We start from the raw sequence: 25,698 nt of genomic DNA on the forward strand, positions 1-25,698 counted from the left end.
AGAAGGGAGCAATCCCTTTTTTCTTTTTTTCTTTTTCCTCGCACCGCAGCCGAAATATTTGGTGGGAAGATAAGCAGCATACTGGACTCAAAATACAAGAAGGGTGGTGTTTCTCCACACTCAGGAGGACAGTAAGTGTGACTTCTGTTGTTAAGCCTAGCTGAGACTTTACCTTGACACTGTTCGTGTATTTACCAAGTCAGATTAGCAAGTGGCAGTCAACTATTGTGTAAAATAATTATTTGCTGGAGGGTGTTTTTTGTGTGTGTTTCGGTTGTCTGCAGGTTCTTTGGCAGGACAGTTATTGTGACCTTAGTAGTGAGTTTTGAACCACACAGTGCCTAAGAAGATATTTATAGGCAATTTTGTTTGTACACTGTAGTAGAAAAAATAATGGAGCCCATGAAAAGATTGAACATACTGAACACTAATATAATAATAGTAGTAATACAGTGCTTCAATTATAACCACAAAATATCAATGAAAGTCAGGTATATGGACATACATTTACAGGCATCATGAACAAAAGATCTTACATAAGTTAAAAGCAAGGTCTGGAGATGGGTTTTCACTGTATGGTTATTAAAAGAGTTTGGTAATTTCTACTTATTTAAATGGCTACTTTCTGTGACCTTGACATATACCGTGTCAGCCCTTAAGTGAAACTGAAATTCATGATGTGGGTGTGATTGTGGAATTCAGAACCTAGACAACTGACATTTTTTTCCCTTGACAGGGACGAAAGACCACCCACCCACTTCACGGTGTCCAGGTCACGTGGCTTGGAGGCGATTCCCCGATGGGTGCCGCCAAGCGTCGTCAGGCGCGATGCAGGTTCACCCAACGGACGACATGACTACATTTTTAGACGCGTCAGAGGGTAAAGATTTGCATTTTATTCTTTAACAGGCTGAGGTTGATTGTTTTTCTTCTGTTGTTAGGATAGTTTGAGTGTGAATAAACTGTGGAGAGCGTCGATGGAGATAGCATCTTTGCAAGCATCATTGCGACAATCCAGTCCCTTATATTATAATTTACTTGTGGCAATATCCAGACTTGGCCGCGTGTGAGCTTTGTGCTTGCACTGATTGAAAGTTCTTACTCTTCTTTCAGTGTGTGACATCGTTTCCATTTGGCTTTATCCTTACTTGTTGTTAAGTTTATCTGGGTTGGTGTTATAGTTATACAGCATTTTTATTTTGTTCGGTGTAACTTTAGAGCAGCATAGCTGAGATTAGTTACAATGTCAGACATCACAAGTGTATTTGGTCTGCTAGAGTTGTTTGTGTATGCAGCGTGCATTTTGAACTAAGATGAGGCATTTTGTTATTGAGTTTTCCCATCTGTTTGTGCAGAATCCTCAACAAACTCACTCCAGAGAAGTTTGATAAGCTGAGCCTTGAACTACTCAATGTGGGCATCGACAGTCAAGTCGTCCTTAGGGGTGTCATTCTCCTGGTTAGTGCTGTTCATTGTTACTAATAATTAAGCTTAGAAGGTTTGGGGGGGGGACGTATTAACACCTTTCAAATTGTTCATTAAGCTTCTGGCTTTTTTCGGGGGCATGCAAGTTACTTTCTGTAAGGGTAATTTGATTATGTACATTGTTCAAAATTCAGTCCGTTGCTGAGATATTCTGAAGTCATGGTCCTCATAGTTGAACACTTGAAGTTGAACCCATATTCCATAGTGTGCAATGGAACAAACATAAGACTAAGGGGAGAGTTTCTGGGTCTTTAGCAGCACATGCTGCCATGTGGGGGCTTTTTGTGTATGTGATCTAGTTTTATGTTCCAGGATGGACTGTTTTTGTACAGCTGCAGATCCTATGTGTTTGTAAGATATTTTTTGTTGTCCACAGATTTTTGACAAAGCCTTGGAGGAGCCAAAATACAGTAAATTGTATGCACAGCTCTGCCATCGACTATGTGAGGACGTACCGAACTTCGAGCCCGCTGCGACCTCCTCCATCTCAGTAAGTATCTGGGATCAGGACTGCTGTCTTATTTTCTTCTCCTTATAAGTACAGATTGGAGCTGTTTGGTATTGCTTGAGGAGCTGTGAGACAAACGTGTCGTTCAAACCTAATGTTTTGTGAAGCTGGCACCTGCAGACTTGGGGACTACAAAAGGAAGGATTAGTATGGTTGTTCGCAGTCTCCGGTCACTGATGCATACTCATTATTGTGTCCCCCGTGGGAGTATATTTTCTTTTCTCTGGTCAACTTACGATTTGCACAAAGTGTATACCCTCTGCTTTTCTTGTGCTTTTTCAGAGCTTCAGGCGACTGTTGCTGAACAAGTGTCAAGACGAGTTTGAAAACAGATCGAAGGCAACTGAAGGTAAAGCAGCGGATTTGTTTCTGTGGGATGCCAATTTTTTTGTCTTCGAATTTATTACTTTACGCCACTCTTAAAATGTGTTGCATGAAATGACCTGATTGTATGATCAACAATCAGTTTAAATGCTCTAGTTTAATAATTGCGCAACCCAGTGTTTTTTCTTATTCCTGGTTTTCTATTTTCATATATTATCCCTGCTGTTGCGGAATGTTTCTGTTTGTAGAGGGGGTTATTTCTGATGCATCACTGAGGATTTTGTGGTTGTGTTTTGTGGTTGCAGTGTTTGACAAAAAAGATGGCCCGCTCACAGAAGAGGAGAATGACCAGTACCTTCTGGCCAAGGAGAAGATGCTTGGAAACATCAAGTTCATTGGTGAGATGTTTGTGTGTTTGCTTGTAGCTTTGAGTGGTTGGTTTTGTTTGGTTTGTTAATTTAGTGTTACTGGCGTTCCCAACCCGCCTTTCTTTTGGAGAATGTATCAAAATTCACGTCAAGTTCTGTGAATGTAATTCACTGTCTGCTGTGGTTCTTGATTGTTTTCGTTGTTGTCTTATCTTTGATTTTACTCTTGGGTTGTTATTCTACTCTCAAACTTGACATTATTTAAAGTGGCTATTACTTTTATGTTGATGATTTTGGAAGATGTTAAGTTTTGACGTTCACGATCAGTGGTTGTTGGAGAGCTTGGCATGTATTGTTTAATTTACTCTTGGTTTGTTATTCTGCTCTCAGAACTTGACATTTTAAAGTACCGGGCTCTTATGTGGATGGTTGTGAAGATGGTGGTGACATTTTGACGTTGACTATTGGTGGTTGTGAAAGATGTTGAAGTTTTGACGTTGACTATTGGTGGTTGTGAAAGATGTTGGTGACATTTTGACGTTGACTATTGGTGGTTGTGAAAGATGTTGGTGAAGTTTTGACGTTGACTATTGGTGGTTGTGAAAGATGTTGAAGTTTTGACGTTGACTATTGGTGGTTGTGAAAGATGTTGGTGAAGTTTTGACGTTGACTATCGGCGGTTGCAGGAGAGCTCGGCAAGCTTGACATGCTTCATGAGGGCATCCTCCACAAGTGTATCCAGCAGCTTCTGGAGAAGAAGAAGAACACGGCGGTACGAGACATGGCGGAGGACCTGGAATGTTTGTGTAAAATAATGCAGACTGTCGGCCCGCGTCTGGACTCGCCCAGGGCAAAGGTAAGTCAAAAGTGTTTTTGCACACATGCAACTCCTTTGGTGAAATGATTTTAGAGCATGTTCTGTTGTTGCAATATGTTTCTGTTGGGGGTTCAAAGCAGTTGTACTGTGGGTAACTGAGCAATTTTTCACGGGGAGAGACCTGCCAGAACTACTTCAGTTCATTATTTTATTGAAACACAATGTGTGCGTGTATGTCTTGTGTGAATGCAGTTAAAAGGGCTGTCGGCTTGAATGTGCCGTCTTTTAAACTGTTCCGGCAACTTGTTCAAACGCGACAATTATTGCAGAATTTGACATGTTTTTTATGGTGGTCAAGGTTACTGTGTTTTTGTTTTCAGGCCTTGATAGACCAGTATTTTTTCCGCATCCACCACTACGCCAAACATGAAGATCTGCCGTCAAGGATCCGCTTCATGCTGCAGGATGCTATCGAACTGCGAGCAAATGAGGTATGCATGTCACTGTTTTTCCTTTACCTGGGTCTAGTTACTGTATTTGCATGCCGCTTCATCTTGCCAATTTAGACAAGAAGCCGTCTGTATAATGTCAGAGGTTATGGTTATGCTTGCTACAGTTTATTCTTTTACGACTTTCTAATTAACTTGATTTCTAGATTTCGGTATCGGATAACACTGCGAATTTAAGCAAGAAGCCTTTTGTTGTTTTTACTTCAGATTGTTATGGTTAACTTGAGATGTGTTGTTTAAGAAGTTAGCTGTCTTGGCTTACTTTTTGTGTGTTGCAGCCTATGTCTGTGAGATATATATATATATATTCATTAAGTATATATATATAGATTAAGGTCAAAAGTGAGAATGCGGAAGAAATACGTAATGATCAAGGAAGGTCATCCTTTACTCTGTGTGTCTTTGCTGCTTACATACCATATTTTGAAAGTAGCAAGCACACTAGAGGATAATGATATATATTTATATTTATTCATACTTTGTGTGTGCAGTGGACGCCAAGACAGGTGGCTACTGAAAACGGACCTAAAACCATCACAGCCATACGACAGGAAGCAAACAAAGTGAGTTTTGTTCTTGCTTGTTTGTAGCTGCTCATACACAGTAGTCCTTTAGGGATGTGTTGATACTGTTAAATGTACTTCAAGAGGGATGCATGGAAGGAATTGCGTTAAGCCGGAGACCCTAAGCTGCATGCGCATCTATAAATGTGATTGGTGTAAAGCAAGCTGAACATGAGCTTAGTGTGCAGTATTTTGGTGCCTCAAAGATTCATTCACAGTACCCTTGCTGAGAGTTTTGTATGAACTTGTTTAACTTTTGTCAACAGGGTCAGCATGGGAGTAAAGTGTTTTCATCGCAGATGACGCAGATGAACGGTATGGGGCACCAGTGGAAAGGCTTTGGCGACATTTTCAGCATACCTGTGGGAGCCATGAGTAAGTCTTGCTTGAGTCCTGCTCCAACTTTGGTTCTAGTATGTGTTTCGTCTGTATTTTTCATACTTGAATAACACATCTTTGTGCTGGGGAGGGATAAGCTCACCAGCATGGAACCTGGCCAAAGTGTGACAATGATCATTGTCCTCTTGGCTCTTGTATGTTTGTGAAATTGTTAAGGGAAGGGGGGGGGGGGGGGGGTTGAGACAGGGCGGAGGGTTTGGGTTGTTATGGGGTTTGTTAAAGATGGGAAGTAGCATCAATCTTAGTTGGTGTCTATTGAAGAACTCGCAAGCTTTCTCAAACATGGTGTGGTCCATATAGCCGAGTCTGGGCTTGTTTTGCACCTAGCCTTGGATGTCTACATGTTTTCACTTGTTCGCTCATGTTTCAGGCAACACCATTGGCACAGGCCCAGGAGTGATACAGGTGGACAACTTTGCACATTCACAGTTTTCTGGAAACATGGGTGGTGGTGGTGGTGGTGGTGGTGGAGGAAGAGGAGGGGGTCGTGGCGGTGATGGAATGGGGCGCAACCGTGGCAACCAAGAGAATCAAGGTAAATTTGCATTCTCCATTGTATGTGTGTGTGTGACTATGGAACAAATAATGGCTAGAACATGATCTAGCATGTGTGATTCTATGTTTTGACATAAATGGTTTGTCTGGTCAGAGATGTTTTGTTATGGTACCTCATGTACCTCTGAAGACCTTCCACTGTGACCTTACCTCCATTTTAAAACTTCCTCTCTGTTAAGATGTAAATTTATCAGATTTTGTGAGATTCGAACATAGGTGTAACACTGTATACAGTCTATCAACGTATCCCTTTTGGATCTTCCAGGTTTCCACCAGAACAACAATTTCCGTAATCGTAAAATGGAGAGCAACGGCAGCCCCCAGAATCAACGCCACAACAACCAGAATCAACAGCACAACAACCAGCAGGGTCAACAGCCACAGAACAGACAAGGTTGGTGTCTGCACACGTTTTTTTCTGCAGGTTAAGCTTTAGTCAGTGATTCGAAAATACATGAACATGGCAAAACTGCTGGATCCTGCGGGAGTCCTTGCTTTGTTACGGTTACCCTCAGTGAATTTGTCCAGCTGTGATTGACTCCAGCTTGGAAATAGAAAACATTCCAACTAGGCATTGGGTTGAAAGAAAGAGTTGTATTTATGTTGTATTCCGTTTTTTTCCTCTGTAAATGTAATAATGTTAGGAGCCAGACGCTGTTGCACCTTTCCTCAGTGAATTTTCCAGCAGCAAAGACCCACCGTTCGTTTTCAATTATTAGAAATAAACAGTAATGTAGTCAGTAACAATAAACAGTAGTGTAGCCATGTACAACGCAGTAGTTGGTGACAATAAAGTGTAGCCATGCACAACCCAGTAGTCAGTGACAATTAACTGTAATGTAGCTATCTATAAGACAGTAGTCAGTGACAATAAACAGTAGTGTAGCAATCTATAACACAGTAGTCGGTGACAATAAACAGGAGTGTAGCCATGTACAACACAGTAGCAGACCTGTTTACCCGTATGGTTTTGTACGCCAAATTATTATCGGTACGACAATACGCGACACACGCACAAAATACGACTAAGAAAAAGTCTAGAATACGTGTTCTGGTGTTGGTGTGCTGATTACGGGATGGTACAACCGGTTTCGGTCTAAGGGAGATAACCCTGACAGCGAGTCTTCAGCTGTGAACACCTCGTTCAGTTGTTGGCACGTGCGATCGTCTGGACAATCGTGGCAAAATGAAGCGGGAAAATTTGCCAGTTTCGGATGACTGTACCAAGTCTAAACAGCAGAAGCAGCAGATTTTTTTGGAGAAATATAAGAAAGAGCCAGGAATTGTGGAGTCTCCTGTGGGAAAAAGTCATGCACATTGCAAGTATTGTAAATCAGATTTCTCCGTTGCCCATGCTGGGAAATATGACATCGAACAACACCGCAGTTCCAAAACTCACCTGGACAAGGTTGCTGCAAAGAAATCCGCTGAAAGCTGCCAAGGAATTATGAAGTTCATTCCTGCAAAGCAAACAATCCTGACAGAAGAAAAGGCTGTAGTCCGTGCTGAAGCAATGTTTTCTGAGATGATTGTAAAAATGAACTTGCCACTGTCAACCGCAAATGTTATTTCACTTTCTTTTCATTATCAATCTGTTTGGAAGACACTGGTTATAATGCTACAAACTGACAGGTAAATAAAATTGTTTTATCCCTGTTGTATTGGAAGGAGTTAAATTCTCAAGGTGTTCATCAGACATGCTATTCTTACACAAACACGTTTGCACCCACGCGTACATTTTCCCTAGCCCATATGGCTTTGCTTGCAAAGTACACCAACTTTTTGAAAAATACTCAACTTTGGGGAAAGTACTCTTGCCTCGGGTTTAGGGTAAACAGGTCTGCAGTAGTCAGTGACAATCAACAGGAGTGTAGCCATGTACAACACAGTAGTCAGTGACAATAAACGGTAGTGTAACGATCTATAACACCGTAGTCGGTGACAATAAACATTACAGTAGTGTAGGAATGTAAACACAGTAGTCAGTGACAATAAACAGTAGAATAGCCATGCACAACACAGTAGTCCGTGACAAACAGTAGTGTAGCGATCTACAACACAGTAGTCCGTGACAATAAACAGTAGTGTAGGGATGTAAAACACTAGTCGGTGACAATACCTTTGCAATTGTGCTGCTCAGCAGGCATGGCGCAGAGGGAAAACATCCCGCCTCGCTTCCAGCGCATGGCCCAGCAACAGCAAGGGGGTCCTGGAGGCAAGGGGCTGGGTCAGACCATGTCGGGCCAGCCGCCCATGGCTATGGGGGGACCCGGTGGACCCGGGGGTGGCATGATGTCTTCCTTGCCCCCTGTCACAGGTACGCACGCTGCCAAGGCTGATGTTGTCAGCCTGGTGTTGTGGCTCATCACGCCTACAAAATAACACTGTAGAATCGCATCACACAGAATCATCGCCTAGTACCTGCATTGATGTGATCTGGGTTTTCCTGGATGTTACTGTCTTGATTTAGCGGGGTGTTTTTTTCTCAACACTTTCATACATGATTGGGAATTTTCAAAATTGAGAGCAAGGGGAAATTTAACATTGCAGAGCTTGATTGTTGTTGTTTTTCTTGAAAAAAAAGGTGGCCTGCTGAACAGCAAAGAGGAGCTGAGCCTGAGGCCCCAGAAGAACTTCATGTTCAAACCCATGACCCCGGCTATGCTGCCCCGCTCTGCCCAGGCGGCCCCCTCGGCCCCACTGACTCCCATACCTGGTACGCTGTCCCTGTCGCCCAAGAAACTGGTGGATGTAGCCAACCCCCCGATCAACCCCATCCTTGCCAAGCAGGTGAGTCCATCATTCACACATAAGAAGCTGCAGATTTTTTTGTCTGAAATCAGACTGTTTGTACAACCGGCCCCCGTGGCGCAGTGGTTAGCGCATCGGACTGCGGGCCGGGAGATTGTGGTTCGAATCCCATGAGGGGAGCGTGGGTTTTTCGAGCTTCGGTCGGCTCCTACGAGTGGAAGTGCTACAGTTCCAATGGGAAGGCTGGGATCACACAGCCGAGTGTCATTCACTTCACTCAGAAAGCGCGAAAATAAAAATTAAAAATTCTCGATTCTTGTGACCCTTCCTGCTCAGGGCTCTCGTGGTGACCTTGGTCCCAGTGTTCTTGCTCAAGCCATCCCTGAATATTCTGCTGCCAGCCTGGGATGCTCCGGGGGGGTTGACGGAAGGACGCAGTGGCGGTCTGCTCTCTGAGGAGACGCTCACTCAGTCTGGCTCCGCGACTTAACAGTCAGTGTCGTAAGTAGAGGGCTTAGTAGGTAGCGGTGCCTGTGTCCCTTGCCAGGAACAGGACCAATACTGAACACCGTCGAAGTGACTCAGCAGCAGTGCAGTGTCATCTTCCGAGGGTAGCCTACCGCAGCGGCCTGACATCCTTCCCTGGAGTGTCTGTAAAATTAGTGAGGGTGCCCAGGTGTCTGACCAACACTGGGGGCTCATTGATTCGACAAAGTCTGGCGGCGGAACGAAGTTCAGGGGTGGATGTTGCAGTGAGTGCTGGGACGGGGCGGCGTGGGTGCATACTGGGAGAAGGAACAAGCGTCGGGACAGGCAAAAAGAGAATGAAACAAAATAAAATAAATACATTAGGAAGAAAAGAAAGAGAGAAGAACAGAGAAAGAGAAAAGGAAAAGAAGAAAAAAAGACTGTTTGTACAAGGTACAATTTTCTAGCAGCTTTGGTGGCCTATTCTCAAAATGTGTTTTATTTTTTAACCGTATGTCATTTTCAGAATTGTTCCTGTATCCTTGTTCCTTTGTACGATAACAGTCAGATGGTCATTTCAACTTTGCATGCGTATCAGATTTTTAAGTACATTTGTTTTTTATTCCTTTGTGGGAGGAGTGTTATGCACTGCATCCCTGGCAGATTGTATGCTCCTCACCTCTTTCCACCTGCCCATAGACCAAATAGCCTGGACCGCCAACTCGTCACGTGACCCTTCGAGGTTACGACGCTCGACTTTCAGGGGCGCTTAGTGTCCGGTTTGAAAGGCCAGCGATTCGAAGACAGTGAAAAGAAAGCACGCTCCAGTTATTTGTGACAATGGGAGGTGACAATGAACTGGATTTTCCAAAACTCCAAACTAAACTTAACAAAACTCATCGAAAAACATGTTCCATTTATATGCACTTTAGCTGAATTTATTTTAGCATTTTCAGAACTTACCTCGGCAACTTCGTCCATGTTTACGATCGACACCGGATATGACATCCCCCTGATTTCTGAAAGGCCATGTAAGCGTAGGTTCCTAAATGCGAGAGGCCGCTACCTCGTAATAGAGAGAAAGAGCGGAGAGAGAGCTAGTTGGCGGTCCAGGATAAATGGTCTATGACCTGCCCCAAGAAAAAGGAAATAAAAGAGACTTAATATAGTGATTACAAACTTGACATGAGACTTAAAAATGTGGCTCAGTCAGTTTGACGTTACCTTGCTGGTGCCATGCAGGTGCCGTTCAGTGTACAGATTATCTGTTATTAACCAGGTTATTTTCACACAGAGACCATTGGGGTTGAGTTAGTACCCTGGTTTAAAATTGTAGTTCACCAAGTGTGCAGTTCTCAAATAAAGAATGTAGCTCGACGTGGGATGAACAGTGAACAAACCTTGGAAGTTTTTAAATAGGGATTGCTATGATAGTATTTTTTTCAAGATTACCTCGTGTTTAAACTTTGTCTCCAGCCAATAATCAGGATGAAGCCAGCCAAGGAGGAGAAACCCAAACCACAGAAAATAGAGACTATCAGCAAGGATGAGCTGAAAGACAAAGTGGTAAGTAGTTCACCTGTTTATTATACGTTATTTGCGTTTTTGACCAAAATATAACATTTTACACAGATCGAGACAGTCATTGTTAAAAACGCTAATAACATTTATGTATTGATCGAATTCCTTTCAGGTACTGACTTTGTTGTTGTTTTGACGATTGTCGAACGAGCACACACACATGCAATCAAACACATAAGCTTCATATTTGGGCGTTTCAGGTTGACCGAAACTTCAAAGGAACTACAAAACACTTTTCATGTACTGACTTTGTTGTTGTTTTGACGATTGAACGAGCACACACACATGCAATCAAACACATGACGTGTGTTTTGTAGTTCCTTTGAAGTTTCGGTCAACCTGAAACGCCCAAATATGAAGTTTTGTAGGCCTCTGACGTCACATGGCTCAAAGAAGGGAAATCCAATGTCCAATCGATACATTATCCCTTTTGCTGCCTGTAGGACATCGGTTGACGTCCTGGGTAACTTGCTTTAACGGGAAACAAATGTTCAATAAGCAGAGAAGGAGAACAACAAACAATGTATGCAGCAGTGGTGTATTCATTTATACATCAAGGGCACATTGTAAGTTGTCGCTTCAGTCTCAATACAGGGCAAATATTTTCTGACGTAGACAAATATATTTGCAGAAGAGTGATAAATGTGTGACGATAAGACTTTCCATCTTTGTGTGAACATGAAACATTGAAGTTCTATTGTCTTTTGTTTCCTCTATATGCCAGCATTTGTAAATCGTGAAAAGGTTATTTTTTAAATCTTAGTAGTAGTCCTTGATCTAGATATAAATTGGATTGGGAGAAAAGTTAAGATTTGCCAGTCTTGCAGTGGAAATCATGCATCAAGTATTGTTGCTTTTTTCAGCCTGATTTGCTGAATGACTTTTTCACCAAACAAGACCTGGCAGAGACCGTTTCTGCCATCAAGGACCTGAAAATTCCCAAGAGGTGAGCTCTTGTTCTCTTGCAAGGCATTATTGATCCATCTTCTTTCGCCTTTGACTCGCTGTCCATAGCTGCCAATCCTCCTGAATTTTACAACTTCTCCCTGCTCATATTCAAGACTAAACGGTCCCCCTGGACCCCCTGGCTCCTGGATTTTGACTTCAGAAGGTTGGCAGCTATGACTGTCTTTGATTACCTCGACATGTCACATGGTTTTCATTTCTTGAACATTCTTGTCAATGGTGTTCATCTCTTGAACATTCTTGTAAATGGTGTTCATCTCTTGAATATTCTTGCGTCAGTGGTGTTCATCTCTTAAAAATTCTTGTGTCAATGGTGTTCATCTCTTAAATATTCTCGTTTCAATGGTGTTCATATCTTGAACATTCTTGTGTCAATGGTATTCATATCTTGAACATTCTTGCGTCAACGGTATTCATCTCATGAACACTCGTGCGTCAATGGTGTTCATCTCTTGAACATTCTTGCATCGAATTAATTAAGATGTTAATGTGTGTGCATTGTTTGTTTCAGGTTGATGCCCGATTTTCTGTGTCAGTTTATGGTTGGCTCGGTCAACAAAACAGGTAAGTTGAAAAAACTAGTCCCAAAGGATTGTGTTTTGATTCCTTGAAGATTTGTTTGGTCAATAAAGATGGATACAATCATATTGCAGTGCTTCATTTTGTTTTAGAGCATGAGGGGTCAAATGACCCCTGACCACTGAAAATGAGGGGTCAGTTTCATATGGCATGGGCCAACACCATCGAAAAGCAGAAGAAAAGAGACTGAGAGAGTCGCTCCAAACAGCAGCAACAGTAAATTTGAGTAATCTCAGAAGTCGGAGAATCTGTCTCCAAAATCGGAAGACAAACAGAAAAGATGTGATGTCAAACCCATGTGCACTGCACACCCTCACCCATTTTCCCCTTCTCCCACGGGTTCAGTAAAAACAGAAAATATTTACCTTCGTCAGACTCACTGACAGCTACAGGAAGCTTGAAAGTGAGTTTGGTCTGTACAAGTCCGCTGACTCCAGTTAGCTTTGCCTTCAGCTTCTTCACAGGAGGAGGCGGCATGGCGAAATTGTTCGTTAGATCAACGTGACGTCATGCTCAGTTTTTGAAACACAAGCGGAAATGAAAGACGCTTTCTGATTGGTTCCTCTCTGCAAAGCCAATGAATCAAATTCACTGACACACTTGTGATTCAGTGACTCACTTGTTTAATCTCAAGTCGGCGACCTCCGATCGCTAGCGTGGAGAAATCGGCGACGTAAATGAAAATAAAAAAGTTTTTAAATGTGCGCTCGACGGGCGCATAGCACGGCTTTGCCGTGCGTCATTTTGAAAAATGACGCTTGAATGGCGCGGGCGCCCCGGCAAAATGAAGCACTGATATTGCTTGTTCTAAGAGAAGATATAGTGGAAAGTGGATACAATCATATTGCTTGTTCTAAGAGAAGATATAGTGGAAAGTGGATACAATCATATTGCTTGTTCTAAGAGAAGATATAGTGGAAAGTGGATACAATCATATTGCTTGTTCTAAGAGAAGATATAGTGGAAAGTGGATACAATCATATTGCTTGTTCTAAGAGAAGATATAGTGGAAAGTGGATACAATCATATTGCTTGTTCTAAGAGAAGATATAGTGGAAAGTGGATGTCTCTCTCAGGACCTCTACAAATCTGGGAAAATCGGGTCATAGAATCAGGTGTCTTAAAATAGATGTAAATTTACAGAGGTTTATAATAGAAAAGAAGAAAATGCAAGGTCTTAGAAGAGGGGAAGTCTTAAATTGGGGGTTTTTGAAAGGGGGGTTCCGCTGTCTATATCTCATTTTTGTGTGTGAATGAATCTGTGGTTCAGATGGTAGGACTTTTTCAGAGAAGCTTCAAGATGGTAATGTATTATTTCTGTGGTTGAGCTGGTGGGACTCCTGTCAAGAAGCATAAAGAGGGAAACATTGGATCATCTCCGTCAATAAGATTGTAGAACCTGTACACAAGTATTACAAGGGAGATCGTCTTATTTTCTGTTCCAGAATCTGAACAGGATGAGGTGATGAAGTTGATCTCGGCCCTGAAGGCGGATAAAGCAGTGTCCTCTGATCAATTCATGGAGGTATGGAATCAAGTATTTCTGCATAATATCCAATTACGCTGTCATTTCTCCTGACCTAAAGAACGTCTGTCTGAACATTGTTTGTATAATGACACAATGAATGTGTATTGTAGATGGTCTGTATTCAGCTGGCGACTTATGTTATCTAATAAAGTTAACTTATTGGAGTTGAAAAATAATCAGATAAAGAAGTCAGGAGAGTAGGAATGTTCTCTGGTGTGTAGAATGTCCTTGCTTGAACTGATTTGGAATTGGGCCTAGAGTCTACGGTACCTTTTCAGACTGGATGAGTTTCACCTTGTGCTAGTATTGCACAGACCGATAATACTGTTGTGCTGCTTGCTTTTAAGGGATATGTTGTCACCATGAATCAATGTTTTGCAGAGTTTCAAGATGGTGGCGGATCAGATGTCAGACCTGGAGCAGGATACGCCGCTCATCAAGTCGCACGTCGCTCGCTTTGGGGCTCAGGCCCTGGCATGTGAGGTCGTGACCTTGGCTGAGCTGGCAGACCCGTTCCACAATGGCGTGCACTACCCGCTGTTCTTGCTATGCCTTCAGTCGGCGCACCGTGTCAAGGACAAACAGTGGCTGGTCGGTGTCTTCAACGAGAGCAAGATCAATCTGCAAGAGATGCTGCCTGGTAAGCACTTTGTTAATAGTACAGACCTGTTTACACTACACATTGAGCGTAGTAAACTACGATTTTGGTCCCCAAACTACGCAACTACGCATGCTTGTCTTATACTACGCAAACGTTTCGTTTCGACTACACATTTTTACATTTTGAATACGCAAAAACGCGAGCGAGTTCCGATCCATAATTTGTACTTACCGGTTGTGTACTGCGTGCAAAACATGCCCGGCGCCCGCGAGAGTAGCGTAGTCAGTTGGTCTTGCTGCTGTTATTACAACTATCGCGGGCGTTTCAGCACATACTTTTCTGAACGCGGTCACTTCGTAGCTCATTCTTTCTGGAGGGAAAAAAATGGCTACAGCGACGAACACGGATTCAGAAGACTTTGGCGATCAACCGCCACGGAGCAAAAAAAAGAAGCTTGGTCAAACTCCCAGCCAGGCTTTTCTGCCAAAGTACTATGAGGAGCATCCATGCCTAGTTTCGTCGAGAAAAGGGAAGCATTTTGCCCAATGCACTGTGTGCAACACGGATTTTTCAGTGAAGCACAGTGGGCTTTACGACTGTAACCGCCACAAGAAAAGCACTTCCCATCAGGAATTCGAGAAATCCCGACCAAAGCAGAGGAAATTGGACTGTTTTGTGAAGAAACCCGTGCCAGGGAAAGAAGACCAAGACAAGCTCACTTTTGAGAGATCGGTAACCAGAGCAGAGGCAATGATCTGCCATATTATTGCCGACGCAAACCTGTTCTGTTTATATGCAAATTTGCCTTCATGTTGATACACATACTCCAGTCCCAGTCCCTACTTTTTGTGACTTGATGTTCTCAGATTGTCACAGGTCTTGAATAGGGGGTCCCACTGTATAATGAACTGCATACCCCTCAACATAGCTTTTTTTTAACAAATGTTCCAAACTAGTTAATAATTTTTTTCTTAACAAATAAACTAAATGCTTGGCTTGTATTTTTGTGGGGGCTTTGTTTGTATTACTATTTGTATGAGGAGTATTGTTCACATTGTAATAGTTTTGTTTGGAGTGTTGAGTGTTTGTTTTAGTACAGTATAACTTCAAGTAACTGTTCTGTTTTGCGGTTTGGGTTGATCGAATTGAAATACTACACATTCACCTGCCAAACTACACATTTGCCTTATTTTCACACCCAAAACTACACATGGTACATTTCAGGGTCTGATAGTATGAAATGGGAAGGACGTTGAGGTTTTTGAAAGGAGATGATAACATGCCTTTTTTAATCACACAGTCAGGATGGATTTGTGACCTATGGTGATGAAATATTATGTATTCTGTTAATTGGTTTTGTTCTTGGTTGATATTCTGTTAATTGGTTTTGTTCTTGGTTGATTGATGAACTTGATGAATAATTCTTTAGACTTGGAGGAGGGAAAGGGACATGACATTTGCAAAATAGGATATGAATTTCGTTCAGAATAGATAGTTATGAAAGAAGAACTATACATTGTTTAACATCTAACAGTTGATTGTGAATATGCTATCTGCTTTCTTTGGATGTATGAACATGTTTTTTTTTTCAACATTTAATAACCTTGTCACTTGCTCAGACCAAAGAGGTACGTCTGGTTTCTCTCATTGATGTTGGCTCTGTTCGGTTTCACTGGCTCACATGATAGTGAACATTTTAAACATAAAAATTACATTTACAGAAACTGTTTCTGGTTTGTTACCTTGCAGAAATCGACCAGAAGAAGGAACGCATGCTGGAGATTCTGGAGGATCGGGGCCTGAGCTTCATGTTCCCGCTCATGCGTGTCCAGTCGGAGCTTGGTCGGGCGATTGCGGCCGAGCCTAGCGCTGGCGCCATCTTCAAGTGGATCAAGGACCGCGTGGACCCACAGCTTTTTACCGACCCTAAGTTCATCAACATTCTCATGACCAGGTCAGCAGGGCTTGACGATTTTTTATTTCCACCTAAAATGGAGTATGCCTGCCCAAGTTGCGGCAATAAACAGCTACTATACATGTGAAAGACCACTTGTGCCAATGTGGGTCGCCGTTCATAAATGCGGAAGAAGTGTTTCTCGTTTGGGTCAAGGTTGAGCATGTCAGACGTGAGGGAGATGAAAAAGAACTCTGAATCGGATTCATTGGCATGTTAAAAGCCAGCTTGACAATGTGGTCCTTATAATGCGGGTGATCTCTTTACATTAACAGGTGAACTTTGACGAATAGACTGTGGAACGTATCCTTTAAGATTTGTTTCCCTCACTGCTGGAGCCTAACCATTGTAGTGTGATTCTAATCTATGGGATTGTACATCTTTTTTCTTGAAATATAAGGTGCTAAGGAGAACATAAAGTAATCAAGATTACTTTTCATTGTTATGTGGATGTTTTAATGACCGTTTTGTGTGTGTTGTGTTGACAGCATTGTGAAGTACATCACAGGGGAGAGCACCCTTGCTGAGGGCGCTGACCCCAATGCTACGCCTGACAAGCCTCTGATGGACAAGGAGAAGGATCTTCTCGAGAAACTCAAGGTATGAAAATTACATCTTGTATCAACCCATTTCTTGCTCCCTTTGGGTGGTTCCCTAATTGTTATTCTTGTCCTTGCTTGGCATTCTTGTCCTTGCTCAATATTCATGTTTTGTTGAATGATGAAGGGCCCAGAAGAGAAAAGATGCTGAAAGATTGAATTTGGTGTGTGGTACCTTCCTTACACAGTTGCGCTCCCCCCCCCCCCCCCCCCTTAAGGCCTCCTGTTGCTGTTTATAAGACTTTACATCCCCCCACCCCTTAACACCTTCCTTTTGACAGATTTTCTGTTAATTACCTCTGTATATTTAACCACTTTTAAAGTCTCCCTCTCTTTTTAGACCTGATTTACTCCATCCCTCTCAAGACCTGATTTACTCCATCCCTCTCAAGACCTGATTTACTCCATCCCTCTCAAGACCTGATTTACTCCATCCCTCTCAAGACCTGATTTACTCCATCCCTCTCAAGACCTGATTTACTCCATCCCTCTCAAGACCTGATTTACTCCATCCCTCTCAGGACCTGATTTACTCCATCCCTCTCAAGACCTGATTTACTCCATCCCTCAAGACCTGATTTACTCCATCCCTCAAGACCTGACTTACTCCATCCCTCTCAAGACCTGATTTACTCCATCCCTCTCAGGACCTGATTTACTCCATCCCTCTCAAGATCTGATTTACTCCATCCCTCAAGACCTGATTTACTCCATCCCTCAATACCTGACTTACTCCATCCCTCTCAAGACCTGATTTACTCCATCCTTCTCAAGACCTGATTTACTCCATCCCTCAAGACCTGATTTACTCAGGTACATGGTCTCGCAAGGGAGGTACTATACCATTGTTCGAGAGTCATTTTATTTATTTATTTTTGGTGTGCAGGGAGTGATTCAGAAGTTCTTGCTCGAGCACATTGACCTACAGGTGGCAGCACTGTATGCTGTGCAAGTCTTCAGCCACAACAACAACTTCCCTAAAGGTAAGCTTGGGCCCGCTCTGAACCGAACATGTTTTTGTTTTTTTGTAGCTTATATTGATGGTTGAGAGGGATTGACAGAATTGTTCTCTCTGTTTGTTTCGGTTTTTACATTTAGTCAAGTTTTGACTAAATGTTTTAACATAGAGGGGGAATTGAGACGAGGGTCATGGTGTGTGTGTGCGTTTGTCTGTGTGTGTGTGTAGAGCGATTCAGACTAAACTACTGGACCGATCTTTATGAAATTTGACATGAGAGTTCCTGAGAATGATATCCCCGGACGTTTTTTTCTTTTTTTCGATAAATGTCTTTGATGACGTCATATCCGGCTTTTTGTAGAAGTTGAGGCGGCACTGTCACACCCTCATTTTTCAATCAAATTGTTTGAAATTTTGGCCAAGCAATCTTCGACGAAGGCCGGACTTCGATATTGCATTTCAGTTTGGTGGCTTAAAAATTAATTCATGACTTAGGTTATTAAAAATCTGAAAATTGTAAAAAAAAAAATTTATAAAACGATCCGAATTTACGTTCATCTTATTCTTCATCATTTTCTGATTCCAAAAACATATACATATGTTATATTTGGATTAAAAACAAGCTCTGAAAATTAAAAATATAAAAATTATGATCAAAATTAAATTTCCGAAATAGTTTTAAAAACTATTTCATCTTATTCCTTGTTGGTTCCTGATTCCAAAAACATATAGATATATGTTTGGATTAAAAACACGCTCAGAAAGTTAAAACGAAGAGAGGTACAGTAAAGCGTGCTATGAACCACAGCGCAACCGCTACCGCGCCAAACAGGCTCGTCACTTTCACTGCCTTTTGCACTAGCGGCGGAATACGTTCAGTTTCATTCTGTGAGCAGGGTTCGTACAGAGTCCTTGAACCCTGGAAAACTCCTTGAAAATTGGAAAACCTTTTCCAGGCATTGAAAAGTGCTTGAAAATAGAGTTTTGTTAAATAGTCATTGAAAAGTACTTGATTTTTCCAAATTGTTGCCTATACATTTCGTCAGCAGCTTGTCTTATTTAAAAAAAAATGCAACCCCCTTTTTTTTCGTCAAATACAGTACACACATTTTGGGAGAATAAAAGATCGAGTAAAAACGAAAGCAGACGAACAAACTATTACTAGTCACCCGTAGTTGCTTCCCTTCCCGGAAGTTGGCAAGGGAAACAACTACGAAGTGGCATCTCTTGAGAAAGAAATTCACCAGAAACTTGATGACTTGAAAAACTGAAGGTAAGCTTGGTGCTTTGCATTAATTTGGGGAAAATCATGTCCTTGAAAAGCATTTATTTGGTCCTGGAAATGTCCTTGAAAACTCCTTGAATTGTATCAGCTCTGCCCTGCAGGGACCCTGTGTGAGTTCCACAGTGTACAAATATCAACATTCACAGATATGAGAACTTGAGGTAGCTTGGTTTAATTCGTATTTATCATTTCCAAAAGTTCCAATGTGTTTGAAAAAATGAATCATTTTATGCAGATAAGTTCTCATGTCTGCATTCCATTTGGTGTTGACATTCAGATCTAGGATGATTTTATTCCTTACACTGGTGCAATTCTGTAACACATGTTACATAGCCACTGGTGAATTAACAGAAAAACAAGAAGGGCAAAGCCCATACGACTCACATGCTTGACCTTCTGCTTTACACATTTTTCCTTCCAAAATACATGTGACCTTGACCCAAGGTCAAGGTCATCCAAGGTCATGCAACACAAAGCTGTTAATTCAAGACATAGGAAGTACAATGGTGCTTATTGGCTCTTTCTACCATGAGATATGGTCACTTTTAGTGGTTCACTACCTTATTTTGGTCACATTTCATAAGGGTCAAAGTGACCTTGACCTTGATGATATGTGACCAAATGTGTCTCATGATGAAAGCATAACATGTGCCCCACATAATTTTTAAGTTTGAAACAGTTATCTTCCATAGTTCAGGGTCAAGGTCACTTCAAAATATGTATACAATCCAACTTTGAAGAGCTCCTCTGACCTTGACCTTGAAGCAAGGTAAACCAAACTGGTATCAAAAGATGGGGCTTACTTTGCCCTATATATCATATATAGGTGAGGTATTCAATCTCAAAAACTTCAGAGAAAATGGGAAAAATGTGAAAAATAGCTGTTTTTTAGACAACATTTATGGCCCCTGCGACCTTGACCTTGAAGCAAGGTCAAGATGCTATGTATGTTTTTTGGGGCCTTGTCATCATACACCATCTTGCCAAATTTGGTACTGATAGACTGAATAGTGTCCAAGAAATATTCAACGTTAAAGTTTTCCGGACGGCCGGACGGACGGACGGACGGACGGACGGACGACTCGGGTGAGTACATAGACTCACTTTTGCTTCGCATGTGAGTCAAAAACGGTCATATAGGTTTTCGCATCCATGGGAGGTAATCGGAACCGACCAAACAGACTGAGCCAGTAGCGCGACATATGTCGCGACAACCAGCCTAAGGGTTAATCTCTGTGCTATGTGTGTCTCAGGTATGCTCCTGCGGTTCTTTGTGACCATGTACGACCAGGAGATCATTGAGGAAGAGGCGTTCCTCCTCTGGAAGGAGGAGGTGAATGACGAGTACCCTGGCAAAGGCAAGGCTCTCTTCCAGGTAAGCAAGTCTTCTTCACCACAGTAACGCTTGAATGAGAAGACTCTTCTCTCATGTACCGCTGGCCGATGCAACCATGCACAGTTAGCAATTTTACTGTACAGCAGTCCCTGCAATGTACGGCCCCCGGCGTGAGCGGCCACCTGACATGTACGGACACATTTGCTCGGCACGGAGTGTTTTCCTTCTATATTTGCCCCCCCCTTAAACGGACACCTGCAAAACGTGGACACGGACACTAATTTTCGGTCCCAACAGCAGGTCATACCAAAGTACGGACAGACCATCGTCAAATTTTCACCACACCAAAATCAATAACAGAGCAGTCCGGCTCTTGGTACAAAGGTCACAGCCGCAAAGGCGTGATGACAGTCTCTGTTAACTTGGGTGCACGTGTACTCATCAGGAGGGGGTTCATTTGGGTCAGGAGTGGAGTGCACGCACTTTCTTGCTTTCAAATGTGAAGATGCCAACATGAAACTGCACTATGCTCTTTATTCATGTCTGTTGGACGTAAGCAACAGAAGCCACAGTCGATGAAGGCCCTCCGAGAAAGAGTGAAAAATCGGCCACCGTTCTCAGCATCGCGTGTCTGTGTGTAACCTCTTTCATTGACAAGATAATCTTGTTTTCCCGCAGCCTTGACCAGTGAGTCGGTTACCTAATCTGTGAACCCTTCAGTTGTGTTGCTTTGTCAAAAGTTAGACACGGTCAACTGGTTTTGAGTGTACAGTGCAGCTGGCCTCAATTAGCCGGTGACACCTCTTTGGCCACAGCACCAAACAGTACATGGCTGGGGGGAGGGAGCGAGAGAGGGGGGGGGGGGGTAGCTGGCTAAACTCAGTGGGGTGTCCGGCCAGTGTCACTGCATGTCAGCAGGAAGAGCATTGGAGAGAAATAGAGAGGTGTACTCTTCCAAACAATTTCCAAGGATCAGTTGTCAGGGCTTAGGGTAGGCAGTGAGGGAGAGTGAGAGCGGTGTTGTGTACAGTGTATTTCCGACTGAAGAGTGAACAGTCACTGCCACAAGATCGGCATGCAGTCAATAAAGCCAGACAAGAAGAATGATTATGACATGCGGCTCTATCTGCTGGTTTTTATTGAGTCACTTGAGAAAAAGTGACTCTATGTAATCGGTCAGTGTTAGTCTGTCCGGCGTCCGTAGACACCACCTTAACGTTGGACTTTTCTCGGAAACTATCAAAGCGATCGGGCTCATATTTTGTTTAGTCGTGACCTCCAATGACCTCTACACTTTAACGATGGTTTCGTTGACCTTTGACCTTTTTCAAGGTCACAGGTCAGCGTCAAAGGAAAAATTAGACATTTTATATCTTTGACAAAGTTCATCGGATGTGATTGAAACTTTGTAGGATTATTCTTTACATCAAAGTATTTACATCTGTAGCCTTTTACGAACGTTATCAGAAAAACAAGGGAGATAACTAGCCTTTTCTGTTCGGCAACACACAACTTAACGTTGGGCTTTTCTCGGAAACTATAAAAGTGACCGGGCTCAAATTTTATGTGAACGTGACTCATTGTGTTGTGAATAGCAATTTCTTCCTGTCCATCTGATGCCTCATATAATATTCAGAACTGCGAAAGTGACTCGATCGAGCGTTTGCTCTTCTTGTTCAAACTGGTTTTCAACGCTTATTCTCTCAAAGCATCTGCACACCTGCCTCTGTGCTGTGTTTGTGTGGCTGCTTTCGTATGATGTCAGTGCATGGTGAGTGCGTTCACTGCCTTGAGGATTTATTTTTATCTCTTCTTTTCAACACCATTCACACAAATCATTTTTTGCAGAACGTTTAACAAAATATTAGGAGTTGCATGTTATCATTTAGTAGCCACAAGAAGTGGTTAGCATAGACTCAAACATGTTGTGTGTGTGTCTCTGTGTGAGTGCATGGGGGAGGGGGTGGTGTGGTCACCCCTCCCGTGACCGGCCACCTGGACTTTATCATAGAAATAACTACATTGTCATCATTGGGGCCGAGTGGATTGGGAGGTGAAATGGCAACAAAAGAACCAAGGTTTTGAGAGTTTTGTTTGAAATTGGAATGTTAAAAGATGTTTGCTGAAGTTGCCAACTGGTTAAGTATTGAGTACAAAGAGAAGTGCTCTGGCATTTTTCCTTATGCAAGGTTTCAGAATTGTACTGCACCAGTTTACCTGGATGCTAATGTCAGTCCAAGTCTGAATTTCAGCAGTGCTACAGTTTCTGTTTTAAACAGGATGAAAGATCAGTATCTCATTGTTTCCCAGGTACTATGGCTCTATCTGACCAGGTACGGATATATCAGCTCAGACTGTTACTGTTAGGCAAAAAAAAAAAAAGGTCTGTTTACGGTAACCCGACCGACCCTATTTTTTTCGCGCGACCCTAGACTTTTTTTTGGCATTTGGGGGAGAAAAAAAAAAAAAAATCTTTTGGGTTTTTTGTGCAAAATAACGTAAAAATATGGTTTTTTGGAGAAAAAAAAAAAAAAATCCCGACCTACCGACCCTATTTTTTTGGCCTATGTTACCGTAAACAGACCTATTTTTTTTTTTTTTTGCCTTAGCTTCAGTCGCTTCCTGTAACGTGGATCTAACGCCTGCAGTCCGGCGTGTTGATACAGTTTCTACACAGTTACTACTATTCTGAGTGACCTGCTGCAGCACAGCTGGTCTCGTCTAAAAAAAACTTAGTCAACATAGGTGGGGTAGAAAGTGTTAAGCAGCTGCATTTTTGTGTGAAGTGTGAACTACACCTTTTGCTCTTCATTTCTCTTTGACAGGTGAACCAGTGGCTGACATGGCTGGAGCAGGCAGAGGCAGAATCGGAGGAGGAAGATGACGAATAAAGAGGACACACCATGTCTCGCCCACTCATCCACTTCTGTACTCAGCCCCGGAGCTGCCACTTCTTATTCCCTCTTCTTATCAACAGAGTATTTTAGCTGCATGCTGAATGTCAATAGGACCCGCCAAGTTTAAAAGGAAAAAAAAAAGAGAATAGTGTGGTTTAGACCAGTTTGTGACAACAATTCCCAACAGTCAACTGCAGTGTGAACACATTGTGATATAGACACATACACCAACTGGACGGGGAAAAAAGGCCTGTGATGGACTTATAGGAGATTAGGGATTAATTGCAGGTTTGATTTTGAGAGTCGATGGATCAACTGGCTCTTTTTGACGTGGATTGTTGCATGGACATTTCAAGCGACTGATTGGCTGGCCAAGGAAGCAAGTTCTTTTTTTAAATTGGTGGTTAATTTTAGACTGAAAGATAATCAAATCAAACGACTGTAATCCGCAATATATGTGTACATGAAAATTTGGTGTGATTGTTGTCATAAAGTAGTCCAAATTTAGAGTTTTACAATGGGTTTATTAGTTATTTTCCGGGTTGATTTTCAACCATGAACTTTCCTGTGTAACTTTGCAACACGTCATGGCATTTCAGCTGTTTCATTGATATGATGATGCCTTTGTAACATTCTTTCCTGAATGCATGTCTTTAACTTATAATTTTTCATCAGTGTGTTTCAGCATGTTTGGTTGCCAGCAGTTTCATTTTCTGAATCTTGACAATTTACAGCGAGGAAAATAATCATGAAGATGAATTTTAAAGCCATAGTTTTAGCGACTGTTTATTGCTTGAGAAATTGAATCTTATGGGTTAGACTTCTCATTGTGCCTGACTGATTGTTTTGTGCACACACATGTATGGTTGGTTTCTTTGATTTTATGTTTTTTTAGTCAGGAGGTATTACAAATTTAGTTAGATGAAGCTTCTGTGAAGTTGACTTTAGGGAAAAACACTGGATTGTTCATAGCCTGCTTAGCCACTGAACGTACTGCTCAGATGGTTTTCTTCCTGTGGACAAATCAGATTGAATCTCCGGTCTGTGATTTGATTTGAGGTGCATGTTATTGGTGATGGTTTGCATGTGTACGTGACTTGTGTATGTTGTTCTCTTGCCTTCTTACTTAGCTTTCTAACTTTTGAGAATTGATTTTGCATTAAAATGTTCAATTTCTCCTTTTTTTTCTTTAAGGGATTTGGGTGTTTGGGGAAAAAAAGTCTGGTGTGCTTATGTTAAAATGCATTTATTTATTTGAATGTCAATGCATGGAAGATTTTATGACACATATTTCAAGTGCTATTGTGTATTGATAGGTTAAAATCACATCCGCTGTCATTTTCTTGTCAAGTTTGTTGCACCCTAGGCTTAAAAATTAAATTTGCATTGTTGTACTCTATCTTGTCAAGATTGGTTTTATAGATTTCTTTCACCTGCTTATTTTGCAACACAGCTGGAAAGATTAACTGAAGGAAGCTTTTGCAGCGTGGTTCATATGTCAAAGGTGTCTGTCCCACATGGGATGCATTCAAGCACAGACGATGGTAAGGTTTAAGGAAAGGTCATTGGAGAATTGTAATGTGTTCTTTTATGGAGGGTATTGCTTAGCGCATGTCTTGGAACAGACTTTTTAAACAAGTGTGAAGCTTTTTTTGTGTTTGATTTCCCACCCTTTTTCCCTTACATAAAGTTGTTCTCGTGTAGTGCGTGTTTATCCCTTTCAATGTTTTTTCTCACTTCTTTTGTTTTTGTATGTCCGCAGTGATGTGCTGGTTAATTATCTGAAGTGGTAGTGAGACAATGAACCAAAGATTCCACTGTGGCCTGTCACTTTTGTGAGCTAAAATTAGACTTGGATAATAATGTACTTATGTGGCTGGCTTGTGTGCCACTTGTGAGGGGGCTGCTTTAAAACAACTTGCAACTGTCTGCTTGTGTATAGAGATTGAGGCTGCAGAGTGCTTTTCTATTTACCCCAAGATAACATTTTCTGAGAAAAGCTTGGCGAAACTGTTTCAGTTGTGCTAGATGAATTTTTATTTTTATTTTAGAAGTAAGTTTTGATTTCTTTTCCTCTCGTGATCCAAATTTTAGTCCCATTTCTTAGTATGAAGCACATATAGGTTTTTCCTGTAGGTGTTGTAAAAACTGTGTTAGAATGTAATTTTGCTTTCTTTCTTTCCTTTTCTATAACTAGTTTGTACATCATGTAGCTGATTGAGAAGTAAGATAAAAAAAAGAGGAAAAAATTGAAAAAGTGTAGAAAAGTTTTATTTGTCCGAAATGGAAAACTTTGTATATGTACTCTTGCATCAAATAAACTTGAAATGTTCGTCTTCACCTGTGTGACTGTTTTTCTTTTATGATTTCTGTCTTTCTTTCACTTTTTAAATACACACACATGATATAGGGCACCTAAACGTAGTGTGTTTATTAATAATTTAAATACATCAATTTGTAAACGGTGAAGACAGAATAAAACCTACCATACACGCACATGATAACGGGCACCTAAAAGTATTGTTCATTAATAATTTAAATACATCAAAATGTAAACGGCAAAGACACAACAGAACCTCTCGCACACACACACACACATGATAGAGGGAACTCAAAAAGTATTGTTTATTTTTAATTTGAATACATCAATTTGTTAACAATAATAAC

The 25,698-nt window shown here is 41.7% G+C and overlaps 1 protein-coding gene across 1 annotated transcript; it reads left to right on the top strand.

Annotated features, from left to right (window-relative positions):
• On the top strand, nucleotides 1-25,371 carry LOC138970818 (eukaryotic translation initiation factor 4 gamma 2-like; the record flags this gene model as incomplete). The annotated part of the gene is made up of 24 exons (XM_070343345.1): nucleotides 1-131; nucleotides 737-880; nucleotides 1,356-1,458; nucleotides 1,862-1,975; nucleotides 2,276-2,342; nucleotides 2,623-2,715; nucleotides 3,372-3,541; nucleotides 3,883-3,993; nucleotides 4,503-4,574; nucleotides 4,841-4,949; nucleotides 5,344-5,508; nucleotides 5,794-5,922; nucleotides 7,672-7,845; nucleotides 8,113-8,318; nucleotides 10,224-10,313; nucleotides 11,192-11,274; nucleotides 11,806-11,858; nucleotides 13,319-13,398; nucleotides 13,783-14,041; nucleotides 15,752-15,956; nucleotides 16,445-16,556; nucleotides 17,442-17,538; nucleotides 20,052-20,173; nucleotides 22,960-25,371. Coding segments are annotated over 24 exons (2,955 nt in total), but the record flags the coding sequence as incomplete, so codon positions are not given.
• Between the last annotated feature and the right edge of the window lie 327 nt (nucleotides 25,372-25,698).

This window comes from Littorina saxatilis, linkage group LG7 (assembly GCF_037325665.1).
Source record: "Littorina saxatilis isolate snail1 linkage group LG7, US_GU_Lsax_2.0, whole genome shotgun sequence".
NCBI lineage: Eukaryota > Metazoa > Mollusca > Gastropoda > Littorinimorpha > Littorinidae > Littorina > Littorina saxatilis.